This window comes from Anser cygnoides, chromosome 1 (assembly GCF_040182565.1).
Source record: "Anser cygnoides isolate HZ-2024a breed goose chromosome 1, Taihu_goose_T2T_genome, whole genome shotgun sequence".
In the NCBI taxonomy this organism is placed as follows: domain Eukaryota; kingdom Metazoa; phylum Chordata; class Aves; order Anseriformes; family Anatidae; genus Anser; species Anser cygnoides.
In genome coordinates, this window is record NC_089873.1 from 200,793,851 (window position 1) to 200,815,444 (window position 21,594).

The 21,594-nt window shown below is 38.0% G+C and overlaps 1 protein-coding gene across 5 annotated transcripts; it reads left to right on the forward strand.

Moving 5' to 3' along the window:
• The first annotated feature begins 7 nt into the window (after positions 1-7).
• Positions 8-21,576, forward strand: MRE11 (MRE11 homolog, double strand break repair nuclease). 5 transcript variants are annotated; one of them, XR_010828416.1, is made up of 21 exons: positions 48-208; positions 321-435; positions 1,215-1,347; positions 2,052-2,212; positions 2,780-2,867; positions 3,824-3,965; positions 5,401-5,515; positions 6,652-6,837; positions 7,296-7,467; positions 8,051-8,131; positions 8,619-8,745; positions 10,660-10,763; positions 13,064-13,237; positions 15,130-15,192; positions 16,076-16,292; positions 16,902-16,979; positions 17,797-17,852; positions 18,306-18,373; positions 18,763-18,844; positions 19,971-20,104; positions 20,789-21,576. XR_010828416.1 is itself a non-coding variant. In XM_066989869.1 (21 exons), the coding sequence occupies exons 2-20, from the start codon at positions 416-418 to the stop codon at positions 20,013-20,015; spliced, it is 2,112 nt and encodes a 703-aa protein (XP_066845970.1). In that variant the 5' UTR covers positions 48-208; positions 321-415; the 3' UTR covers positions 20,016-20,048; positions 20,789-21,576. The 5 variants fall into 5 exon arrangements, 4 of the variants coding, with proteins under 4 accessions (XP_066845972.1, XP_066845970.1, XP_066845971.1 ...); XM_066989869.1 differs by having other exon boundaries at positions 19,971-20,048; XM_066989871.1 differs by lacking the exon at positions 48-208 and adding an exon at positions 8-26 and having other exon boundaries at positions 19,971-21,576.
• The last annotated feature ends 18 nt before the right edge of the window (positions 21,577-21,594 follow it).

A 21,594-nucleotide genomic window follows, 5' to 3' on the forward strand; every position in this document is an offset into this window, starting at 1 on the left:
CGCCCGGGGCCCGTGTTAGGCTGAGGGTGCGTTCGGCTCCGCTCGGCCCCCCTTCGGCTCCTTTCGGCTCCTTTCGGCTACCCTTCGGCTCCTTTCGGCTCCCCTCCCCTTCGGCTCCTTTCGGTTCTCCTCGGTTCTCCTCAGCCCCCAGGCCGCGTGAGGGGGCGGGTGGCGAGCCCGGCCGTCAGTGGGTAGACCAAGCGTTTGGGTTTGTGTTTTTTTTTTTTCTTTTTTTTTTTTTTTTTAGTAAAAGACCGAATAATTGCCAATTCAGCTTGCTGTGCCCTTCCTTCTAATCCGTTTATGTTCTCGTCCCTCAGGGTTTGCACGGAATCCGTGAAAACAGAAGGGAACTCTGTGCCCTGCCTCGCTGCGCTGTGCCCGGAGCCCTGTGGCGAGGCGTGCTGGCAGCAAGATGAGCGCCCTCAGCTCGCAGTAAGCTCCTGTCTCTGTGTGCTTCTTCTTTCACATCGGATAACAAGGATTTTGTGCACTGGGAATGAGTTAACAGCTCAGACGTGCGTTTGTGTTTCCCGTCAGGGCCTTCTGAACATCGTACTTCCCTTTGTATTTTCATAATTACCAGTGCAAACGGAGAAGTACAACGTCTATTCCCCAAATTAAAGGCGGAAAACCTGCAAAGTTGCTGGGGGTCAGCCTCTTCTCGCAGATAACTAGCTATAGGACTAAAGGGAATGGCATCAAGTTGTGCCAGGGGACGTTCGGGTTGGAAATGAGGAGACATTTCTTCTCAGAAAGAGCAGTCAGGCACTGGGACAGGTTGCCCAGGGAGGTGGTGGAGTCACCGTCCCTGGGGGTGTTCAAGGAAAGGTTGGACGTGGTGCTTAGGGACATGGTTTGGTGGGTGATAGTGGTGGTAAGGGGATGGTTGGACTTGATGGTTGGATCTTGAAGGTCTCTTCCAACCCTAATGATTGTATGATTCCATGATTTAGTTTTTCGTTAGATATCAGCAGCCCTTCACTAAAGCGGACTGATTGGGATAATCTCGTTTTGAAACCAGTTTGTTTGGTCGAGTGCCATTTGCAAGTAATGTAATGAAATGTTTTCAGAGTGTTACAGGAAGGATATCTTGATAGAATTCTATACTAAATCTACTGTGTAATGAATAACTTTGGACAGAACTGCTTATCTTAATCAAGTGTGTTGAAATTCTGAAGTATTCTGCCAACAAATTCTCCTGTTTAATTCAGGGATGATGAAGATACCTTTAAAATACTGATTGCTACTGATATTCATCTTGGCTACTTGGAGAAGGACCCAGTGCGTGGAAATGACACGTTTGTAACTTTTAATGAAATCTTGGAGCAGGCTCAAAAAAATGAAGTAAGTATTGCTTTTTAGAAAGTAAAGCAGAGAGACTGTGGAAAACCCATTCCAACCTGCTAGAAACCACAAAGCTTAGTTCTGCTGTAATCCTTACTAATATAAAACACGTTATTGCAACCAGTTACATTTCTAAAAGAAATGCATATTCCTTCATTCAGATACAAACAGATGTAGAGCTTGAAAAGCTTCTAAAATTTCTTAGTCAAATTATTTGAAATGTTGACTTTTGTATTTTCTATGCTGTTTCAAAAGCTGACCTGAAATTAGTACTCTCTCAAAGTAATGCAAACAGAGGCACTGGTTTCATCCCCCTTGGTACAGTAACAATGAAAAGATAAAGCAATTCCTCAGGCCCATCAAAGAAAAGGTTCAGGAGCCAATCTAGGGACACTTATTAAAACACTTTGCTGCCTTCTTTAAACACCATCCATTGTTTTCTCCTATAGCTCTTCATAAATGGTCTACTAATATATATATATATATATAACTAAATTATTCTGAAAACTGTGTATATATATAATGTTTGTTTCATGAGAAAATTAAATACCAATATCTACAGCCACAGACTCATTTTATCTAGAAGTCCAGGTATGAGGTATGTGGAACTCCTTAGCAGAATTAATTTAATCGATTTGCTTATAGGTCTTTCCAAGTAATACAAAATGTTGTATTAAAATAATAGGGCTCTTTGTTATATACAGGTGGACTTTGTTTTATTAGGTGGGGACCTCTTTCATGACAACAAACCTTCCAGGAAAACAATTCATTCTTGTTTAGAGTCGCTGAGAAAATACTGCATGGGTGATCGTCCTATTCACTTTGAGATTTTAAGTGATCAGGCAGTTAATTTTCAATACAGCAAGTAAGTCCCTTTCTCTAAATCATGACACCACGTGTTTCGTTTTCATATGGGGTGAATGTGTTGTGATTTTGTTTTTTAATGCTTTTCCTCTGTGACTGAAACTTTGAAGCTTTAGGCTTGCTTGTATGGGGCAGTTGGTAGGATCGCTTCATCTGTCATCTTTCACTGTTTAAGTCTGTAAAGGACTGTACACCGTGTTTTTTGAGAAACTTCTGAATGTGTTGTAATAATTTATATATTTAAGTAAAAACTAGGTTGTATCCTGCAAGTAAACCAACTTAAATGGAGTGTTGTGCTAGAATAAACAGTTCTTTGTGTGTAAATAAAGGCTGCACAACCCAGTCTAAATATATATATATATATGTTTGCTACAATGTTCCTAGTAGGAAGTTCAAGACAATGAATAAGAATCTTCTTATGCTGTGGAGCTTAAACTTATACATAGCCACTTGGTAATCATTTGTGCCACTGTCATGTGTTTGTGATGACAGTAGTTTGAAGAGAATGTTGGGAATTATCTGTACACAGATTTGCAGATACAAATTAACTTTACTTCTTTTTGTTCAGGTTTCCATGGGTGAACTACCAAGATGGAAATCTCAACATTTCTATTCCGATTTTTAGTATTCATGGCAATCACGATGATCCAACAGGGGTAATTATTATCCTAGTTATACTGCTGTGTTACAAAACCAGTATTGTAGAAATACAGGCTTTTATAGAAATACAGTTCGTGGCGAACAGGTTAGTTTTAGTCAGTTGCTCCACTCTGCATAAATATTTTGTGTTTCTTTAGAAGTCCTCTTGATTAGTGACAACAGCTTAAGTGTGTTATTAAAAAGAATTGAAAGAAATTAAGGTGTCCATACGTACTATATTAAATTTCTTAGTTTCCATAAACATTGATAATTGGGAACAGAATCTGTTCTCATACCAAGAAGTGACAGCCCTTCGGAAAGTTTTGAGAACAAATTATTTCTATGAAGACTGAAAGCCTTTTTCTTAAGGAAGGGAAATTTTGATACTTGGACTTGTGCTTTGATTGCGTGTACAACTGAGATGCATATTCAATTACATGAACTTTTATTTTTGAAGAAGATAAACTAATAATAACTGAAATAATTGTTTGAAAGTAAATATCTAAAACTAAGCACACAAAGAACATTTGGAAAGCATATTCTGAGTTAAGAATTCTGTGTTTTTTATCAAATAGCAGTGTATTGTGGAGATGGGTGTTATAACAGCAAAACTTGAACTTCAGCCTTACTATGAAGTAGTTAGCTTAACCAGATAATTTTCTGTAATACTCTAGAGACTCTGGCTGGGTTTCTGTGTTGGTTTTTTTTTGTTTGTTTTTGTGTTTGTTTTCTCTGAATGAATTAATATTTAATTTCATGTTGTTAAAATGAGGGAAAAGTTGTAATAAGGAAGAAGGCTTTGCTTCTGTAACAGTGAATACCAAAAATGGTAATATATGTGGTGGGGTTTCCAACTGCAGAAGATCTTTAAGAAAAGATGTTCTCTTTCCCTTTTGAGACTGTTTCACTAAGACTTTAAAGGCTAAATAGCCTGTTCACAGATTTTAGATTTGTTTCTTACTATTTTCCACAGGCAGATGCACTGTGTGCATTGGATATTTTAAGCTGTGCAGGATTGGTGAATCACTTCGGGCGTTCAGCTTCTGTGGAGAAAATAGATATTAGCCCCATTTTATTGCGTAAGGGTGGAACAAAAATTGCTCTGTATGGCTTAGGTAAGTGTTCTTCTGCCAGACTGTGGCTCAACTGTTTGTGTATTACCAAAGCTTAACAGCTCTGAAATAAGTTGGAACGAACATCCTGTGCTGCAGCAAACACAAGATGTCTAAGGAAAGGTAAGTTAAGGTGTGTCAATTCGGTGAGAGTGTTGTTGCTTAGAAATGCAGCTGCGCCAGCTGTGTCCGTACTTTGTGACTTTAACATGCTAACCTCTTGATCTCGTGGTCCCATTTTTACAGATTATAAAGAGATTCTGTGGTGGGTTTTCATCTTCTAATTGTCCCATCTTATTTTCCCTTTCATCTTCCCCTTTACCCTCACCTCTTTGAGTGGTTACATTTGGCCACTTAGAGAGGTTAACTATTAAGGTTTTCACTTCCCCCTTATTTTATGTCCAGTCATGAATGCTTAGGCACTAATTTCCAAGCAACATTTATGGTTGTATCTTAGGTCCTATTTGGCCATGATTCCATGTGTTTGATGAGATACTTTAGAGTTTGCTTTATGTTCTAAGGGTAACGACGAGTGTTCTAATGCCATGGTATAAAAGTTTTCAAAAATCAATTAAATTTCGTATGCCCAAAAGTGCTATTGAGAAACACAGCAACTTTCTAAAGTGGAGGTGTTGCTGTTTGAGAATGTTAGTGAGATTTTTTTTTTTTGAACTTGTTCCAGGATTTTCTACACTCTTGACTCTCTCTGATTTACAGAGCACTTGCTCATGTACAAAAGGTATAAACTCCATATGGGATTTTGTTGAAGTCTATCATAAAAGTTATGTCTGGATGTGGGTTGGTTCCCTCTTCTTTCCCTACTTGCTTAAAAACATTAAGGAAGTAGCTGGTGACAGATAGTTCAAAAGTGCTGCATTCTTTTTCCTGCTCTGTGGGAAAGTGTAGACTTTGTAGAATTCATGGTTTATTTCTTGTTTTCTAGAGAATTTCTACAGATGTTTAAGAACTCGGTAGAATCTGGTTTTCAAGTCCACCATACAACAAAATATACTACTTACTCCCTCAACAAGAAAAAAAAAAACACCTCACGTTTTTAATTCTGCCCATAGTGTGCTCAGCACAGAAAACTGACAAGGCTTTAAACTTTATGTAGTTATCAAAACTGCTTTTAGCAGTTATTTAAAGGTAGATTTCATGTTACAATGTCTTACTTTCAGAAGCCTGTCTAGTAAAATAAAAAAATTATACTTTATTATGAATTCAAACAGAACAATGCCTTAGACTTCTTAGGTCACGAAAATGGAGATCTGGTCTTGCCACAGAGTTGTATTCCCTATGGTCTTTTTAACAGAGTGGCTAATTAAAATGCTATAAAATAAAGAGTCGATATATACCTCTTGATACCTATCAAGAGTTGATACATTTTTGTGTCATGCATATACCACACAACAATGATGTATCGTTTTGTCCACTACAGGAGCCATTCCAGACGAGAGGTTGTATCGTATGTTTGTCAATAAACAAGTAACCATGCTGAGACCAAAGGAAGATGAGGACAGTTGGTTTAACTTGTTTGTGATTCATCAAAACAGGTACCAATGGATTAGGGTGACCTAACCTTGTGGGGTTTTGTTGTTTGTTTTAATTAAACTGCTTTGGAAAGCATAGTAGGGAAAGTCAGCTATGGTGGCTGGTGCTTCTTGCAAGTAGCTGACTTAAAGATTTTTCCCCTATAAAAGCAATATTTACAGCTGTTCTCAGAGAAGAATCATCAAGGAAAAGAGTTGAAATAAATGAGTTGGAGATCTTGGGAAATTGCTTCCCAGACTCTCATAGTTGGGGGGGAAGAGAGAGGGTAGGTAGTGTAATATGTGTATAATTAAGTCTTAAGTCTGCATGTTACAGCTGAAAGAGCAGCAAAATTCTTATGCCATTTTCTATGCTTGTTTGGACTATAATTTCATTAGTGCTGTGTCTTCACTTGCATTCCTATACTTTACAGTGTCTCAGACAGAGGATAGGCAGTGTGTGTTCTTTCTTCCTGCACGCTTCTCCCAGCAGTGTCAGGAAGAACAGGCAGAGTTCTCTTCCAGATTGTTTAATAGAGTTTTTCATGAATTTTCCTGAAGTCCTCATGTGGGAAGTAATAGTGAGGGAGAAGTAAACAAATAGAGCTGGGAACCCTGTGTATTGCTCTCTGTCCAGTAGGCTGAAGGAAACTCTCTCTTATTTCATTTCCTCCATCTTATGGAAAGGGATAGAGGCTGGTATGTCCTATATCTTTTTATTTTATCTTTCTTTTTTCCCCTCACCATTTAAAAAACAAACAAACAAACCAAAAAAAATTCATGCTATAAAAGCATTCACATGGAGGATAACTGAAAGCTTTGCAAGCCAATTAAAAAGAAAAGGGAGGTTCAGTGAGGGAAGTAGAAAAGAGTGAGCTTCATCCAGAACAGAAAAAATGCTACTGAAAACCTTCCCTGTGCAAATTAACTAACTTTATGGTTTAAATCTGTAAGTTGCCTTTTTGTTTACCCAGACACTTCAAATAATTGCATAAGGAAAAAACCTTGAAGAGTAGCTGATGTGAAATGTATGTCAGATATTTTTGCTGGAGCTTCTGTATCGCTTTAAGTCACACCGCTGGTTTTCACCTCCTTCGCTCCCCACCTGTGCTCACCTGTGACTGTACACATTCTAATTATTCTTCTCTTTTCTTGTACAGGAGCAAACATGGAGCCACCAACTACATTCCAGAGCAGTTTTTGGATGACTTTATTAATCTTGTTGTGTGGGGTCATGAACATGAGTGTAAAATAGCTCCAGTCCCAAATGAACAGCAAAATTTCTATGTTTCTCAGCCGGGAAGTGCGGTGGTGACATCTCTGTCCCCTGGAGAAGCTGTGAAGAAGTGTGTGTGTTTTTATTTATTCTTTTGTTGTTTACCTCTTGCCTTACGTGTGTTGTGTTTAGAAATATAAGAAGAAAAATACTTTTATTAAGCATAAATGGATTTGTGTTACAGTGTGGATTAACATCAGTGTGACATAACAAATGAAGTAGATTGAATCAGTGTCTGGGATAAGTTTGGTTTGTTTAGAACTAAACCTAACGTTTGAAGCAAATGTAACTTATCCAAGAGGGGTTACACCCAGATAAATTGGAATACATGAACTCTGTACATCTGCTTATATAAAGAACAAACACAATCTGAATATAATGGGATTGAAGTTTGGCAGTGCCAACCCTGAAGTAGATATCTGAGAACTTGCTATAGCTTTTAAGTTTTGGCCCCTGTAAAATAAACATAAATTTAGGACAGGTTTTTGTACTGGAAAATATAAACTTAAGAGAACTTTCTCTTCCTAGACACATCGGTTTGCTGCATGTTAAAGGGAAAAAAATGAAAATGCACAAGATTGCTCTAGAAACAGTGCGAACATTCTACATGGAGGATGTTGTCCTAGCTGATCATCCAGATCTTTTTAATCCTGACAATCCTAAAGTAACTCAGGCAATACAAGCATTCTGCATGGAAAAGGTAACTTGTAATGCTAATGGTTTATGGATAACAGCATGTGGGCAGGGAAGGTTTTAAGAGGGGAAGATAAACCTTATTTCTTTTCCAATGTTATTTGAGACTGAGTTAAGCAGTGTTTCCACCAGAGGCCAATTCCATGACGTTCATTGCAGCTTTGGCCTCCAGACTAGGATGACATAGTAAAGCAAGTTGTAACCACTTTGGGGGGGGGGGGGGCATGTCATCTTTCTACAGAAACTCCTACCTGAGGATGGGACAGTGTTAGATGTGCCCTTTGGAACCACCGTAAATACATGCACCTAAACCCTGGGAGCTGGGCTGTGCAGTGTGAAATGGCCCAAGTGACTAAAGCAGTTTCACTGATTGCTCTCAGTTCTTAGGTCTGTATTTGACTCTTTCTGCTTTTCCCTGGAACTGGAACTCGAGCAAAGGATAGTGGCTACAGAGTAAAATAGTATGAATGGTCACTGATGTAGGTGCTGCTGGACTAAGCTGTATTTCAAAGATAAGCAAGTTATATTTGAAGGGTTCAGGCATCTTTACGAGGGTACAGTGGAACTGAAATACTCCTTCTGCTTCGTAGGTTGAAATGATGCTGGATAACGCAGAAAGAGAACGCCTAGGAAATCCACGCCAGCCGGAAAAGCCTCTCATAAGATTACGAGTAAGACGTTGTTCCGTTTGGGTTTTGTTTTTGAAAAGCCACTGTGAAAAGTTTCAAAGCAAAATCATGCTTACTGTATAAATACGTAGAATTTCTTACTGTCTACAGGCAAATACAAACTGCTTTAATACCTTGACTCTGTTAACCTGTGATATAACCAACATTGCATGGTAAAGAATGAGATTGTTCATCAGTGTACTTCATTGCAGGTCTGAGTAAGGTGACCAAGATTATTATTTTTTAAGTCATATTGTCCTGTGTTGGTTCCTAACCTAATATATGAAAGCTTTCCTTAAGGATAGTAAATGGAACAAGTTATGAATCTGGACTCTTATTAGCTATTCTCCATGGCATGATAAAGTATTAATTTTAGGCTGATTTTTTTTTACTTTAATTTTTGCTTTGAAGGATAACAAGCTTGCTTGCTTTGCTTGGCTTCTCTTTTTTCTGTTTGTTTCCTTTTTTAATTCTTTCAATCCTCCCTTAGGTTGATTATACAGGTGGCTTTGAGCCATTCAGCATCTTTCGTTTTAGCCAGAAGTACGTGGATAAGGTGGCTAACCCAAAAGACATCATACACTTCTTCAGACGTCGTGAGCAAAAAGCAAAAAATGGTAATTTGAAAGGAAGGAATCATTCCCTTTCCTTGATTTTCATTTTTCCTCTATTGTTTCATTACCTAGCCATTACTAAACCATGTTGTCTACCATCTAATGGGTTACAGGAGGAGTAAAGATACATAGTCCTATTTAAGGGTAAGATACTGCACAAGTATCTCTGTTCTATTCCAAGTGATTCCTGGGTTTGTCTAAAAATTCTGATATTCATCACGGGATCTTTATGATAGTTACTGCTAAATAATTCATTTCTCTTTGGCCTCAAATCTTACTGAGTTGCCTGTAGCCCCGTATCAGGCTGAATTATTCCATGACTCTATGATGATTGCCATGAAAGGAATTAAACATCTCGCTTCTGGAACTTCTCAGAAGGAGATGGTTGGCTTTGGTTTTTTTCCTACTCTGTAGGAAAAAAGGTAGGTGGTGTTCTTTTTTCTTAATTTTATTGACGTAGTAAATAATTAATTTGTTCATTTACGCCTGAAATGCTAATAAGGTGGATGTGCTTCAGAGTTGTTCTTATATTTAAAAAAGTCCAAATCATAGAATCTGATGTGTGGCGTGAATGTACGGCAGCATTTTGTTTGCCCTAATCAGTCGTGTGTTTGAGGTGCTTTCGGCTTTTCAGCATGTTCCAGATATGTCTCTATTCAAGCATTTTTGCAAAACAAATAATAGCTGTTACTATTGTGCCTTTTCTCACTGTGCCTAGAATTTTTAATAAATGGTTCATAAACGTTGCCTAATTAGTGGATTTGTAGTAGTCACTAATAAAAGTACAGCTTGCACAAGAACATACTGTGCTAATCTAAAGAACTGGTAATATTGCACATCAGTGCATTGTAAGTACTGCGATTCCACTGATAGTTTTTATTTACATTGTCAGTTTAGTAAAGTTCAAAACGTGATGGCTCATAAATGGAAACTGCTTTTAGTGAAGGTTTTTTAATTATGCTGTGTTGCTCTTGTTTTATTTTACTTTGTGTTTTTTTTTGACGAGTTAAATAACTTCATCAACATTTGCAGAACACAAGGTAGCTCTCTCATCATGTTTTATCTATACATTTTCGTTTCCCTGCTTAATGTGCATCCTGGCTTCAGGGAGGAAACTTAAAAAGAATGCCTTTGTTCTCTGCGTTACTTTATTTGATAACTTCTAGAAGTGAGGTGGCTAATAAAACAGTCAAAATTGCCTTTACATGTGTACATAACGCTATTGTTCAGTGCAGGGTGATGTGGTGATGTTTAGACTTAATAGTTCAGAAGTTATTATTGTTTCTTTTGTAATGCTGCTTATATACCAAGGCTAACAAAATAGCATTTAGTGCTTGCGTGTGGCAAATGTCTAGAAACAGGCTGCAGTCATTTGAGAGTACTTTTCATGGCGTACAGTAACCTCAGTTGATTCTGACAGTCATTCTTCCGTTATTCCTACCTTGTTTCCTGGGAGTGCAGGACAGCCTCAGTGAGCTGTGAACCTTTTCTACTCAAAACCAACCAGCAGGCTTTGGAGGACAGTTTCTTCTCTAGTAACAGAGTTACTCATAAAAAGTCCCTTGTGCTTTGACGCATTTTCAATTCTCTTCCTGTCCTGATCTTCCAGAGTTCGCTTATAATAACCTTCAGGATGTAGTGCTCAGCTTCTAATTCCAGACATTTAGTAGTTAGAAGAACCTTTTGTAACTACTAGAGATGTAGTTGTCTTGTACAACTGTTGTATCTGTTAAGTTTACCTGTTTGCATAGAATAGTGTACTGTTTGAATAATAAGCTTTTACATATAAAAGGGACCACGGTTCTTAGAGGCCTGTATTAATCTTTTTTCCTATTACTTTCATTGGGATAATAAACACAAGCTGGAAACTCCTACGTGAACGATGGCTAACAGTGTCACTATGCTTTTCTGTTTTAGGAAGCAATATTAATTTTGGAGACCTGGTCAGCAGACCTGTTTCTGATGGGATGACACTGAGAGTGGAAGACCTCGTAAAGCAGTATTTTCAGACAGCAGAGAAGGTATCCTTACACCTTTTATGAATTCCCTATATAACTGTGTGTGTATTCCTGGGTAAAGTATATGCTTTAGGTTAACAAGTAATTGTTGTGTACAAAGGGTGTAGGATATGTGAACATACGCTGTTTTGATAACATCGTGGTAACTCTTCATGTTACTTGCAGTGCCTGCGCCACACTAACGGATGCCTCCTGTTGTTACAGGAGGAAAGCGTGAGGCAGCATGCTCTGAGAAGCTACCTTAATTTACTGTGGGGTGATTCTGAGGCCATACCAGTTACTTTTACCAACTCAGAATGATTTCTTACGTTGCAGTCTGTTTGCATCCTCAGGCGTAGTGCAGTTCGACATTAAAGCAGAGCAGGGAGGACAAAGAAAGCACCTGATAGTTTTCTTTCTTCCCACTCTTTCGTTAAACCTGGTTTATTCCTTATTCCTGTCTGCAGGGCTGCAAAGTCTCAGAGGTAAAAAAATAATAATCAGTGAGTCAGCCACCCAAATGCTTGATCTGAATGATCAAGCATAACTTTCAGAAGCTACTTCAGAACATGCTTTACAGAAGGTTATTAGAATACGGAAGGGTTCCTGAGGTAAAGATCCCCAATTTTATATCATCATGCCTAATGTTAAACATACATTAGGGGCCTTTATTAGGATGGCGTAAATTATGCCCTGGAAGGGCTACTTGCCTTTTGAATGTGATAGGGAACATAACCCAGGGTGAGTAGTGCAGAAGTAGGTGCTATTTCGAATGTAAGCCATCCGTAAATCCCATGGGGAGGAGAAGCAGGGTCAAACACAGGGTACTGTTTTTGTATCCGTGAAAAATAAGTTTGATTTTAATCTATTTGCCTCCCTTACTCTGCAAAAATTGTCCCTCTTACACCATTCAGCACCTACAAAGACTTGAAAGAATCCGCCAGTGTTCCAGGAAGGCTTGCAGTAGGGGAATAATACATTTTAAGTTAACATTGGTTATTAAGGAAGGTGGGGTTGAGGTGTTTGTTGCCCCAATGTGATTTTAGGGGTCTTAAACTTTGTGTTAGGATAGCTTGTGCTTCACGCTTTGTAGGCACCTGATCTTGTCTGGTTAGGGAAACAAACGAATCCTTGCACCCTGAGGTGGCACAGAGCTGTAGATGGATGTTCACAGTATGTTAAACCAGAAATATCTGACACGTAGGAAACTTCAGTTCCATTGTTGCTGGTAAGTCAAGGCCTGGGAATTAAGATTATTTTTTTTCCTTCTGAAGGAGGGGGAGAAACACACCACCTACTGAAGAAACTTTAATTGCTGAAAGTCAACATTAACATTCTGCATCATTACAGCCAGTTTCTCTTTTGAGACACGTTACTATTTTGTAAACTTATTTTATAATAGCTTTAAAATTTATTCCCCTGTTAAGCATTATGTCAGGGAGGGTTTTACACTTCTGATGCGACTGACAATACAATTCCTAAAGGACGTGTGGAAGGATCAAACATCATTAAGAAGCGTATATAATGCTTATTACCAAGAAATTATCTAACAGACAAAAGAAACTGCTATTTCAACATCACTATCCATATGGAGTTGCTTTCCAGAATGTCTCCTCTTACTGTACGGGGGAGGAAATGTAGAGAAGAGAGCAGCTTTGAAACACCACTAGTAGCTTCTGTTACTTTTACTAATTAGTGTCTCTGGTAATGTCTTGATGTAGAGTATTTTGATGAATATCATGACTTGATGAACGAGTGAGAACTATTGGTATTTACAGAACTTGATTTCAATAGAGTAGACTTCTTCTTAAAGCTCTTAATGCTTTGTAATAATTTGCCCAGCTCCGTAACTACCAATTTTTACTCTTAAAATGTTACAGTAAAACTAAGTAATTTAACGTTTGTAATAATTCAGTGCCTGTTTTTAATAGCTTTTTATGTCTTTGCAAGTCTGTCTTAGTTTAGTTTATAAAAGAGGGTTGGACTAGGAAAAAATAGATTAGCTTCTTTCTCAGTAATACATTTCAGACATTATTTTGGGTATGACTAGCATCATCATTTCTTTACTGTTTATGAAATGTTTTGTCTTTGACTAATCTGAAAAATACTCTGCTAAGTTAGGTGTAACACGCTAGTAACAAAAGAATTGTAACTGTATTACAAGGAGTAATGTTTGCTTATTGCTGTGCTATTTTCTGATTGAAATCTTAAATACAGGTTACTTGGTTTGAAACCAACCAAATGTACTATTTAGTTGGAACAACAGGAATATTTCTCACATTCTTTGGCACATACTTAACAAACTGTTTTCCCCTTTTATAAAGAAAGTACAGCTTTCACTTCTAACGGAAAGAGGAATGGGAGAAGCAGTGCAGGAGTTTGTGGACAAAGAGGAGAAAGATGCTATAGAAGAGCTTGTGAAATTTCAACTAGAAAAAACACAGAGGTTTCTTAAGGAGCGTCACATTGATGCAGTGGAAGAAAAAATAGATGAGGAGGTAATATTCTGTTACTTTTAACTCTTTGGAAAAGAGATCAAGACAGATGGTAGAGAAGTTGGTGCACAAAGCTGGTTTAATAGCTTTGCCTGGGTGAAGGGCACGTGTGACACTTGTCTCTCATCATTTTCTGGAACGAGTGTGGTAAATTTCAGATGCATATTTTAAAAGCTTGTGTTAAAAGTGTGTTTTATGGTATCCTTATACTGAGTCTTGCTTTATTTGTGCGTGCATGAATAAAAAAAACGTACATCGCTAATGTACGTAGAACTTGCTCTCTGGCTGTGTGCAAGCACTTACTCGTATGTGCTATTTCACTGCTATAGTAGCAATGGTAGATGAAAAAGGAAAACATAAATCAATTCCTTCATTTCTTGAAGGGCTGGGGCTACACTGACCGCTTATCTGTAGTGTGAGGAAAGAGAATAGATTTAATCTGTTCTTAGTTTTTCATATTGTCTGGGAGAAAGTAAACAAACAGCACAAACATAAAGGAAACTTATACTTCAGGTGCTTTGCTGGTTTCTAGCTGCTTCCAGCTTGTGGTCTCTCAGAGCCAGACCTGGTGTCTGTGTAGCTAGTAACCCTTCATAAACTTCTCTGACAACTTGTGGAATTTCCTTGTAAGCTAATATTCAAGCAGGGTAGGACAGGTCACTGTGTAGTATAACTTTGCACTGTGTTTGCACCAATAATTTGGTGGGGAACTGAGGGGAGAAATGTTCTGCCCACCTGGTCTCTAGCTGGTTGCTTTAATTCATGAGGGGTCTAGAGACAGTAGTCAGCACCTGTAGGTTTTTGGTGTCACCTTTGTGTTGGTTTTTTTATTTGTTTTTGGTTTTTGTCTTCTGATCTAATATCTTCTTTCCCTCTGTTGTGAGTTATCTCCGGCAGGCAGTTAGGGACCACAGCTGCTCACTCTCTTCCCTTCTCTGGGATGGGAAGAGAATTGGAAAGGTAAAAATCAGATAACTCTAGGGTTGAGATAAAGACAGATGAATAGGTAAAGCAAAAGCTGCATGTGCAAGTGAAGCAAGATAAATAATTCATTCACTACTTCCTGTCAGCAGGCAGGTGTTTAGCCATTTCTGGGTGTGCAGGACTTCATCGTGTCTCATGGTTACTTGGGAAGACAAACACTGGAACTCCAAACATCCCTTCTTTTTTTTTTTTTTCTTTTTTTCTGCTCAGCTTTTATCGTTGAGCACAGTATCATGGCATGGGACATCCCTTTGGTCAGCTTGGGTCAGCTCCTGGCTGTGTCCTCTCCCATCTTCTTGTGCACCCCCAGCCTCCCCATTGGCAGGGCAGCAGGAAAAGCAAAAAAGACCTTGATTGTGTGTAAGCACTGTTCAGCAGTAACTAAAACATGGGTGTGTTATCAACACTGTTTTCATCAGAAATCAAAAACGTAGCACCATAATATAAATAAAATTAACTACCCCAGCAAAAACCTGTATACAATCTCACCCACTGGAACTTTTCTGTACTTGACAAGTCAAGCTATCTTAGCTGTACATACATCACTGTTTCTCTTCCTGATATCATTGCTTTTGAACTTGCTTCTTCATCTCTGCCATGTCTTTACAGGTATTCATATTTCACTGTCCCTTACTGTCTAGTTACTCTGCTTCTCCTGAACGTGGTATCTCATGTGCCAATTTTCTTCTTTCCAGTGGCGTAGTTATAGGAGAGTTACTAACAGAATGTGAGATTCTTAAACTGTAGCATCACCTATAACATAGTGTGAAAAGGCTCTGAACAAACTATTCAGTTATTGTACTCTTCCTCTTTCACGGGAGGTTGACTTTAATTCAGAGATCAAGACGTACTGTGTTTTGGTTATTGTGTGAAATGAACTGTTATTTTGATGGGAACTTTTCTTTATTCAGGTGCGAAAATTTAGGGAGTGTAGAAGAAAAAACGCCGAAGAGGAGGATGAGGAAGTTCGTGAGGTAACTCCTTTGAGTTTTGGACTTAGATTGAAGAATGGAGTAGTGACTTTTGCATATGAATGAAGTGACTGACGAGGTCATCCATGTCCAAAAAAGTCTGTCTGCTTAGGGCAGATTAGAAGTTTTCTCAAAATCATCCTTTTGTATAATATGTGTCTAAGCTACTGCTCAATTTGGCCTTTGAAATCCCTTTTCTTGTCAAAATTTGTGAAGCTGAAGGTTCAGTTGCCCTTGCTTTGAACCAGGTGGCTGACCTTCAGAGCTCTGTCAGCTTAAACTGTACTGCATCACCAGTAGAGATGTGGATGGGAGTGATCTTAAGAGAAGAAGTTGGTACTATTGGTGAACCTGGTGGTACTATTGTCCTTATCAGCAAGCCAGATCGTAGATATTCCTGAGATTGGTATCTAGATGTCGTATGTCTTTGCAAAGAGTTCCCAACCACTGACAGCACTGGTGCTCCTTTGTTTTTGTAAGCTCTGTGAGACTAGAGTGAAATTTTTGAGCAAAAGAACGCCTGTGGTGAGATTCAGCTCTGCTAATCTCAGATATCTTCATGGGAAGTAGTTGTCTAAGCACCCACTGTCTTCAGTGGAGTCCAGAGGGTGTGTTATCTAAGGTGTACGTAACCAATATAGGATGGCAAATTGCTCACCAAACTGCTGACCGTGTGGAGTTTGGTGAACAATCACATTAACCAGCTCCACAGCTAAGTTAAACAGAATAAATACTTCTCAGGCATTTTGAGAGATTTCCTTGCCTCCCATAAAGCTGTGGATTTGGATCTTCTACGCCGCAGTTGTTGAATCCTAGCTGTGATAAACAGCGATGCATTTTATCACTGAGGATTCTTTTTCCTCCAGCGCTTACTGTTGCATTTCAGGCAATGACCAGGGCTAGAGCTCACAGATCTGAAGACGCGGTTCTTGTGTCAGCCTCCAGTGATGAAGAGCTCATGGATACAGGGGCGAAGGCCTCCGGTGATTCAGATGATGACCTTCCTGCAACAGTGACTCGAGGAAGGGGTCGGGGGAGAGGTAGGGCAAGAGGTGCAAGAGGACAAAATTCAACAGTAAGAGGGTCGTCTCGAAGGGGAAGAGGTAAGAAAAAATTCCTTGCATTGTAGTTGCTGACTTTTTTTTTTTTCCTTAAAAGGGGACTCGTCTGTTGCTTAAGAACTCCTATCGGAAAAATAAAATTCTCAAATATTTTTGGTACCGTATGACACACAGTTGACTGCCTTCCAAGGCCTAAGTTGTGACTTTTTCACAGTGTGATTAAACTAAAATTATCTTTCTCTGCAGCTATGGAAACATAGTAGACTCATAAGAGATCCATTATTGCGAGGTCTGTGCTATGAAGTGCATGGATAGATCTCTGTTGCTGCTAATAATATGCAACATTATGCGTTTGATCAGAATAGTGAGGAGGTACGGATTGTCTCTTTCTTAATACAGCTTACAAGAGACTTTATTATTGCTGGTGATTGAAGAAATGGGGTGTGTTTCCTAAGCAAAATGAATTAAAGAGCTCCTTGGCTATGTGTGATTGTGTATTTTATGGGGATAGCAGTACTTCCGTTATGGCAGCCTATTAAATATAAATATTTAATATAAATATTACATCGCACAGGAAGGGGGAAAAAACTTTATGGGGAAAAAAAAAAAAGAGCACTGAACAGATTTGCATGTTGTTCATTGTTCCTCCAGGAAACACTAGCCAAGAGTCAGCTACTAGCAGCAGAACCTACAAGTCTGTCCCTGCCAAGAATAAGTCGATCATGGATGGTAGGCCTGTGTTCTGCCCGTTGCTCTGATCTGCTCTCATATTGTAATTGAAGGTGTTTAATGGTGAAGTGCCTTAATTGTCTTTATTTCTCTGAGTCCAATTCAGTTGGGAGAGATTATTTTTCTTTCTAATGAAATAAGATAACTAACAGTGGTGAGAGAAAGAAAAGAGTAGTTAGGTCCTGCTGTTGCCAGCGGTAAAATGAAATGTGCTGGGAATATCTGACTGGATTTGGGAATAGGCAACATCTTTCTGTGTACTGTATGCATTTTTTTAAAGGAATAAACACGGAAAGAATGTGACTTAAATCATCCTTTCTATGCAGAATATTTTCAGTAGTTAAAAAGCTTAAACTTGACTGATGTTTACAGGTTCAGTAAGCTTTAAGAAAAATGCATTTAGTCTTCTCTTGTAGTAGGTTTTAGAAACACCAGTTTGTAGTAGGGAAGAATAACATACCTGCAGTTTAAGCCACATCTGTGAGAGCAGCCCTTCCTTGCTACAGAGGGCAGGCTCTGAGGAAACATCTTAGGTAATCTGGGTATTATAGGAAAAAAGAAATACTGCTCATAAATCCGTACGTGAATCCCACACAAAATAGCCCAAAGTTAGTGTATCCAAAAAATTTATGTTTGGTTTCTGGGGTTTGTTTGCTTGTTTTTTGGTTTGGGGTTTGTTTGCTTGTTTTACTTTTGTGACTTTTTTTCCCTTCAGAGGAAACAAACACTGAGCAGGTTTTCTTTAATGAAAATAATGATGTAACATTGCATTTTATTACATAAGCACTTTGAAAATACTACATTTATTTTATTCTAGCCTTTAAGTCTTTGAAAACAGAGCCCTTCCAGAATTCATCTAAATCTTTCTCTGAGGTAAGAAGCATCCTGCAGGAGTGAAGCTACCCAGCTACTGCCTTTTGCTCTCTTCTCATTTGAAAAATAAATACATGGCCAAAATGTTAGCCCAGCCCAGTAGATGTTCCCAAGCTATTGGTTCCAGCTGCAAAGTTCTGCATGCTAATTTGTAGACCCTTCTTTTGGTGCAGGGTCTATTTGAGAAATACAAAGACCATGTTCTACTTCTGACCATAGCCTAAGGTACAGAGAGTATATACGTGAGTGGTTTTTGGTTTTTTTGCAATATCAAATGATTGTTTGCACATTATATAGTTTTACTCTGAAGCCCTCTCAAGTGTATATTATAATTAAGTAGTAACTTTTTCTAAAAAATTAAATTATATAGTTACGTGATTGTACTACAGAATTATGTAACTGTTTTTGAATAAGTTCTATGAAAAAGCTTTAAAAATGGTATCTGTTTTTCAGGATATTATAGATGATGACTCAGATCTAGAAGACATTCGTATCACTCCTTCTTCCAAAGTAAATCAAAGGTTCGTGTGTTTACTTGGTCAGTGCTACCATGACTGCCTTATTTCTTGTTGGTAATTGACAGAATTCAGGGATCTGATACAGTACCTGAAAAAATAGATTTATTTTTTTTAATTCATAACATTACTTAAAGAACTTATGTATTTTTGTTGCCTATTAATGTGGGTGATCTTCATATAACAATAAGTTGGTCTACTGACTGAGGTAAGCTAGGTAAAAGTATCAGAATTTGTATGGAAGTTTGAGAATTTGAATCGTTCTGCGCATTATTTTTTCTGTTCAGTATTGAACTCCGTATTGATGGTCCAAATCTAAGTTGAAGAGAAATTTATTAAAAATGTCTGGTATTTGAGAACATGCTGATAATTTTTTTGTGTTTATATGTTTCAAGGTTCTCAACTACATCTTCATTTAGTAAAAGAGGTTCACAAAGCCAAACAACATCAAGAGGAGTTGATTTTGAGTCAGATGAGGTATGGTATATAGTGGCCTTTTTGCATGTGTATGTATCTGAATTTCTATAGCTTATTTTTTTGAAGCCATTTAAACAAAAAATTTCCAAGTAAAATTATTATATTTATTTTTTCTTATCAGGGCTAGATTATTATTACCTGCTTTAATTAAATGTATACATAATCATCAAAAATAAGGCTAAAAGGGACCCCAGGAAAATATCTAGTCTTTTTTGCCTTCAGTTCTTCATCAGTTAATTGTCACTCCTGAAATGTCTTCAATAAGTTAGATTGACTGGGGAAGAAGTAGTTGTAATCTCTTCTAGTACATGGCTTTGTCCTTTCATTTCTTTTATTTTACTCTTTTAAAAAGGAAGACTTTCATGGTTTTTTTTTTGCATTTAAAAATGGCTGTTTTTCAGGGCTCTTAACTGCTTTATTGTTGCACATTATCAAAATACACTTCAAAAAAAGACAAACAAACCCTACTGTCTTCAGGTTTAAAAAATCTGTTCTTGCAGCATGTATTCGTACTGCTAGGAAAAGTGTTTTTTTCATAAGTAAATGAGTACAACATCTGTTCACAGTTTTGCACTGAACACACATTATGTTGTCAAGCAGTGTGTTATCATAGACAGCAGACCGTCACGTACAGTCAGGTTCACACCCTTAACAATGTCAGTGACCACTTCAGAGGTGATGTATTCTTATTCTTCTCTCCGCTATGCTGTCTCTTCTCCTTGTACCTGAAATATGCAATTATGTTTGCTTGAACATGCAAGAAGAAATTTTATTTTTGATTCACACAAACGTCAGTAAACCGTGATGTCTGATATGTGCATGGATAAAACTTGAATGAAGTATATGCTGCTCAGAACAATAAAGCTTTTCTAGGTTACATCTGCATTTCAGAGCAACCACTCTGACCACACTGACTTAAGCTCAGTTTCTATTTTCTGCACGTTTGTCTCTTAGACATTTAAATTGATAGATAATCTCCTTGATGTCAAAAACGATAAAAACAAGTTTGTCAGAAAACATGAAATGAAGTGACCTGGCTTTCTAGTTTAATCTAAAGATAACTTTGCTTTTTATGACTTGGAATCCATGCTAGTTCTAGTAATGCCTATCTGTTTACAAATTGCAGGATGATCCATTCCAAAGCGCCACGACATCACGAAGAAATAGATGAATGCTGTCTCACTGTAGAGGAGAGACCACGAAAGTTAGTGAAGAAAATGGAAAGTAGTATGCAGGGCATACTCCATATGACGTTTCTCTGTAAATGATGGTTTGCCTTCGATCTTCACTTGCATGAAATGTTTTGGTTTTGTTTCGGTGGCACCAAATTTGGTATAATTTGGGTGTTATGTTACTTTTAGGACATTAGACTAGAACATCTAATATTCTGAAGTATTCCCTGAAACTAAATTCTTTCTAAAACTTCTAAAAACTTGTTTTCTTTTTGGGAGGAAAATGTAAATAACATAATGGGATCTTTTATAGAAGACTCCCTTGGACTTGATTTTTTTCATAGCTGTGAATCTTTAGTAGTATACAAGTATGGATATGGACATGGACTCAGCCAGCAAAACAAAAGTTGTATTTACTTGCAGTTTTCTACATTTACAGATGAAAACTCTGAAAAGTAATAGTTTAATCCAAAGTTACAGTTTCCAGTAATAAAGCTGGAAAGTGTTCTAATACTTCCAACTTAATGGTAGGTTTAGTTCTCCTGTTACACTGTTACTAAATGTCATAGTATGCAGGAATGACTTCTGCTGTATAATTCAAGAACTGCCAAAGAATTCAGATAGAATTGCTTTGTTAGTGTTTACCCTCTTAATAAGATGTCAGAGCTAGGACTTTACAGCTTCACAAGGAATGCTGCTTGGAGAATAAAGCAGTGAGCCAGTAACAGGCAAGTCACTGCCTCTTACAGTTTTCTTTGCTGATGTTTTTCAGGTACCTTGCCTCAGCCATCCTAAAATGTCATCACTGTTTTTCCAAATGTTTCTCCAAATGAGACTTTTAAGAGAAGATCCTGTACTCACGCTGGGGGAACCACACTTTCTGTTGAAGGAGCCAAGACCTAGGCACGCTTCTCCTTCCCCCTTTCCCCACTCCCGTAAAAATGATGTTATGCAGCTACAGCCTTTAGAGCTAATCAAGGAATAGGCTAGAAGTGTTCATCAGCTAACGCCCCAGCATGTCAGAGAAATACCAAATACAATGGGTAACTGAAGCCATACTTCTGCATTTTTATGTTCTCCGTCAAAGAGATGGGATTGGGCATTTATGTTGCTCTGGCTCTTGCTGAGCATGACTGTCGTTACTTTGTCTGCATATATGCTGTAGCAGAGCATGTCCCTTGAGCTTCCTGAAGACTTCCATAAAAACGATCAAGACCATCAAATTTCTAGCGTAGAGCTCAGTAACTTACAAAGAAGTGCAGTTGCATACTGCATCAGGAAATCTGATGTCTGACCCTTTGGTTGAGGGCTATCAAAGCTCTTACAATGTTACCTATGCAATTAAAAAGCTGCTGTAAATGCCCTCCAGGATGGGGGTTGTGGTTTTTGTTTCGTTTTTAATAAAACTATTTCTGTTAAGTAAATTCTGAATGTCAGTTGTATGGAGTGCTTTAATCTGAGGGATATGAGTTTTTAAAAATATTGTGGTTCTTCGTGTTGCTATCCAAATTAAACCTGTTTTGTTACTAAAAGAAAAATAAATCACCCCGTTTAAAATTACTAAGGAGATTCCGTCTC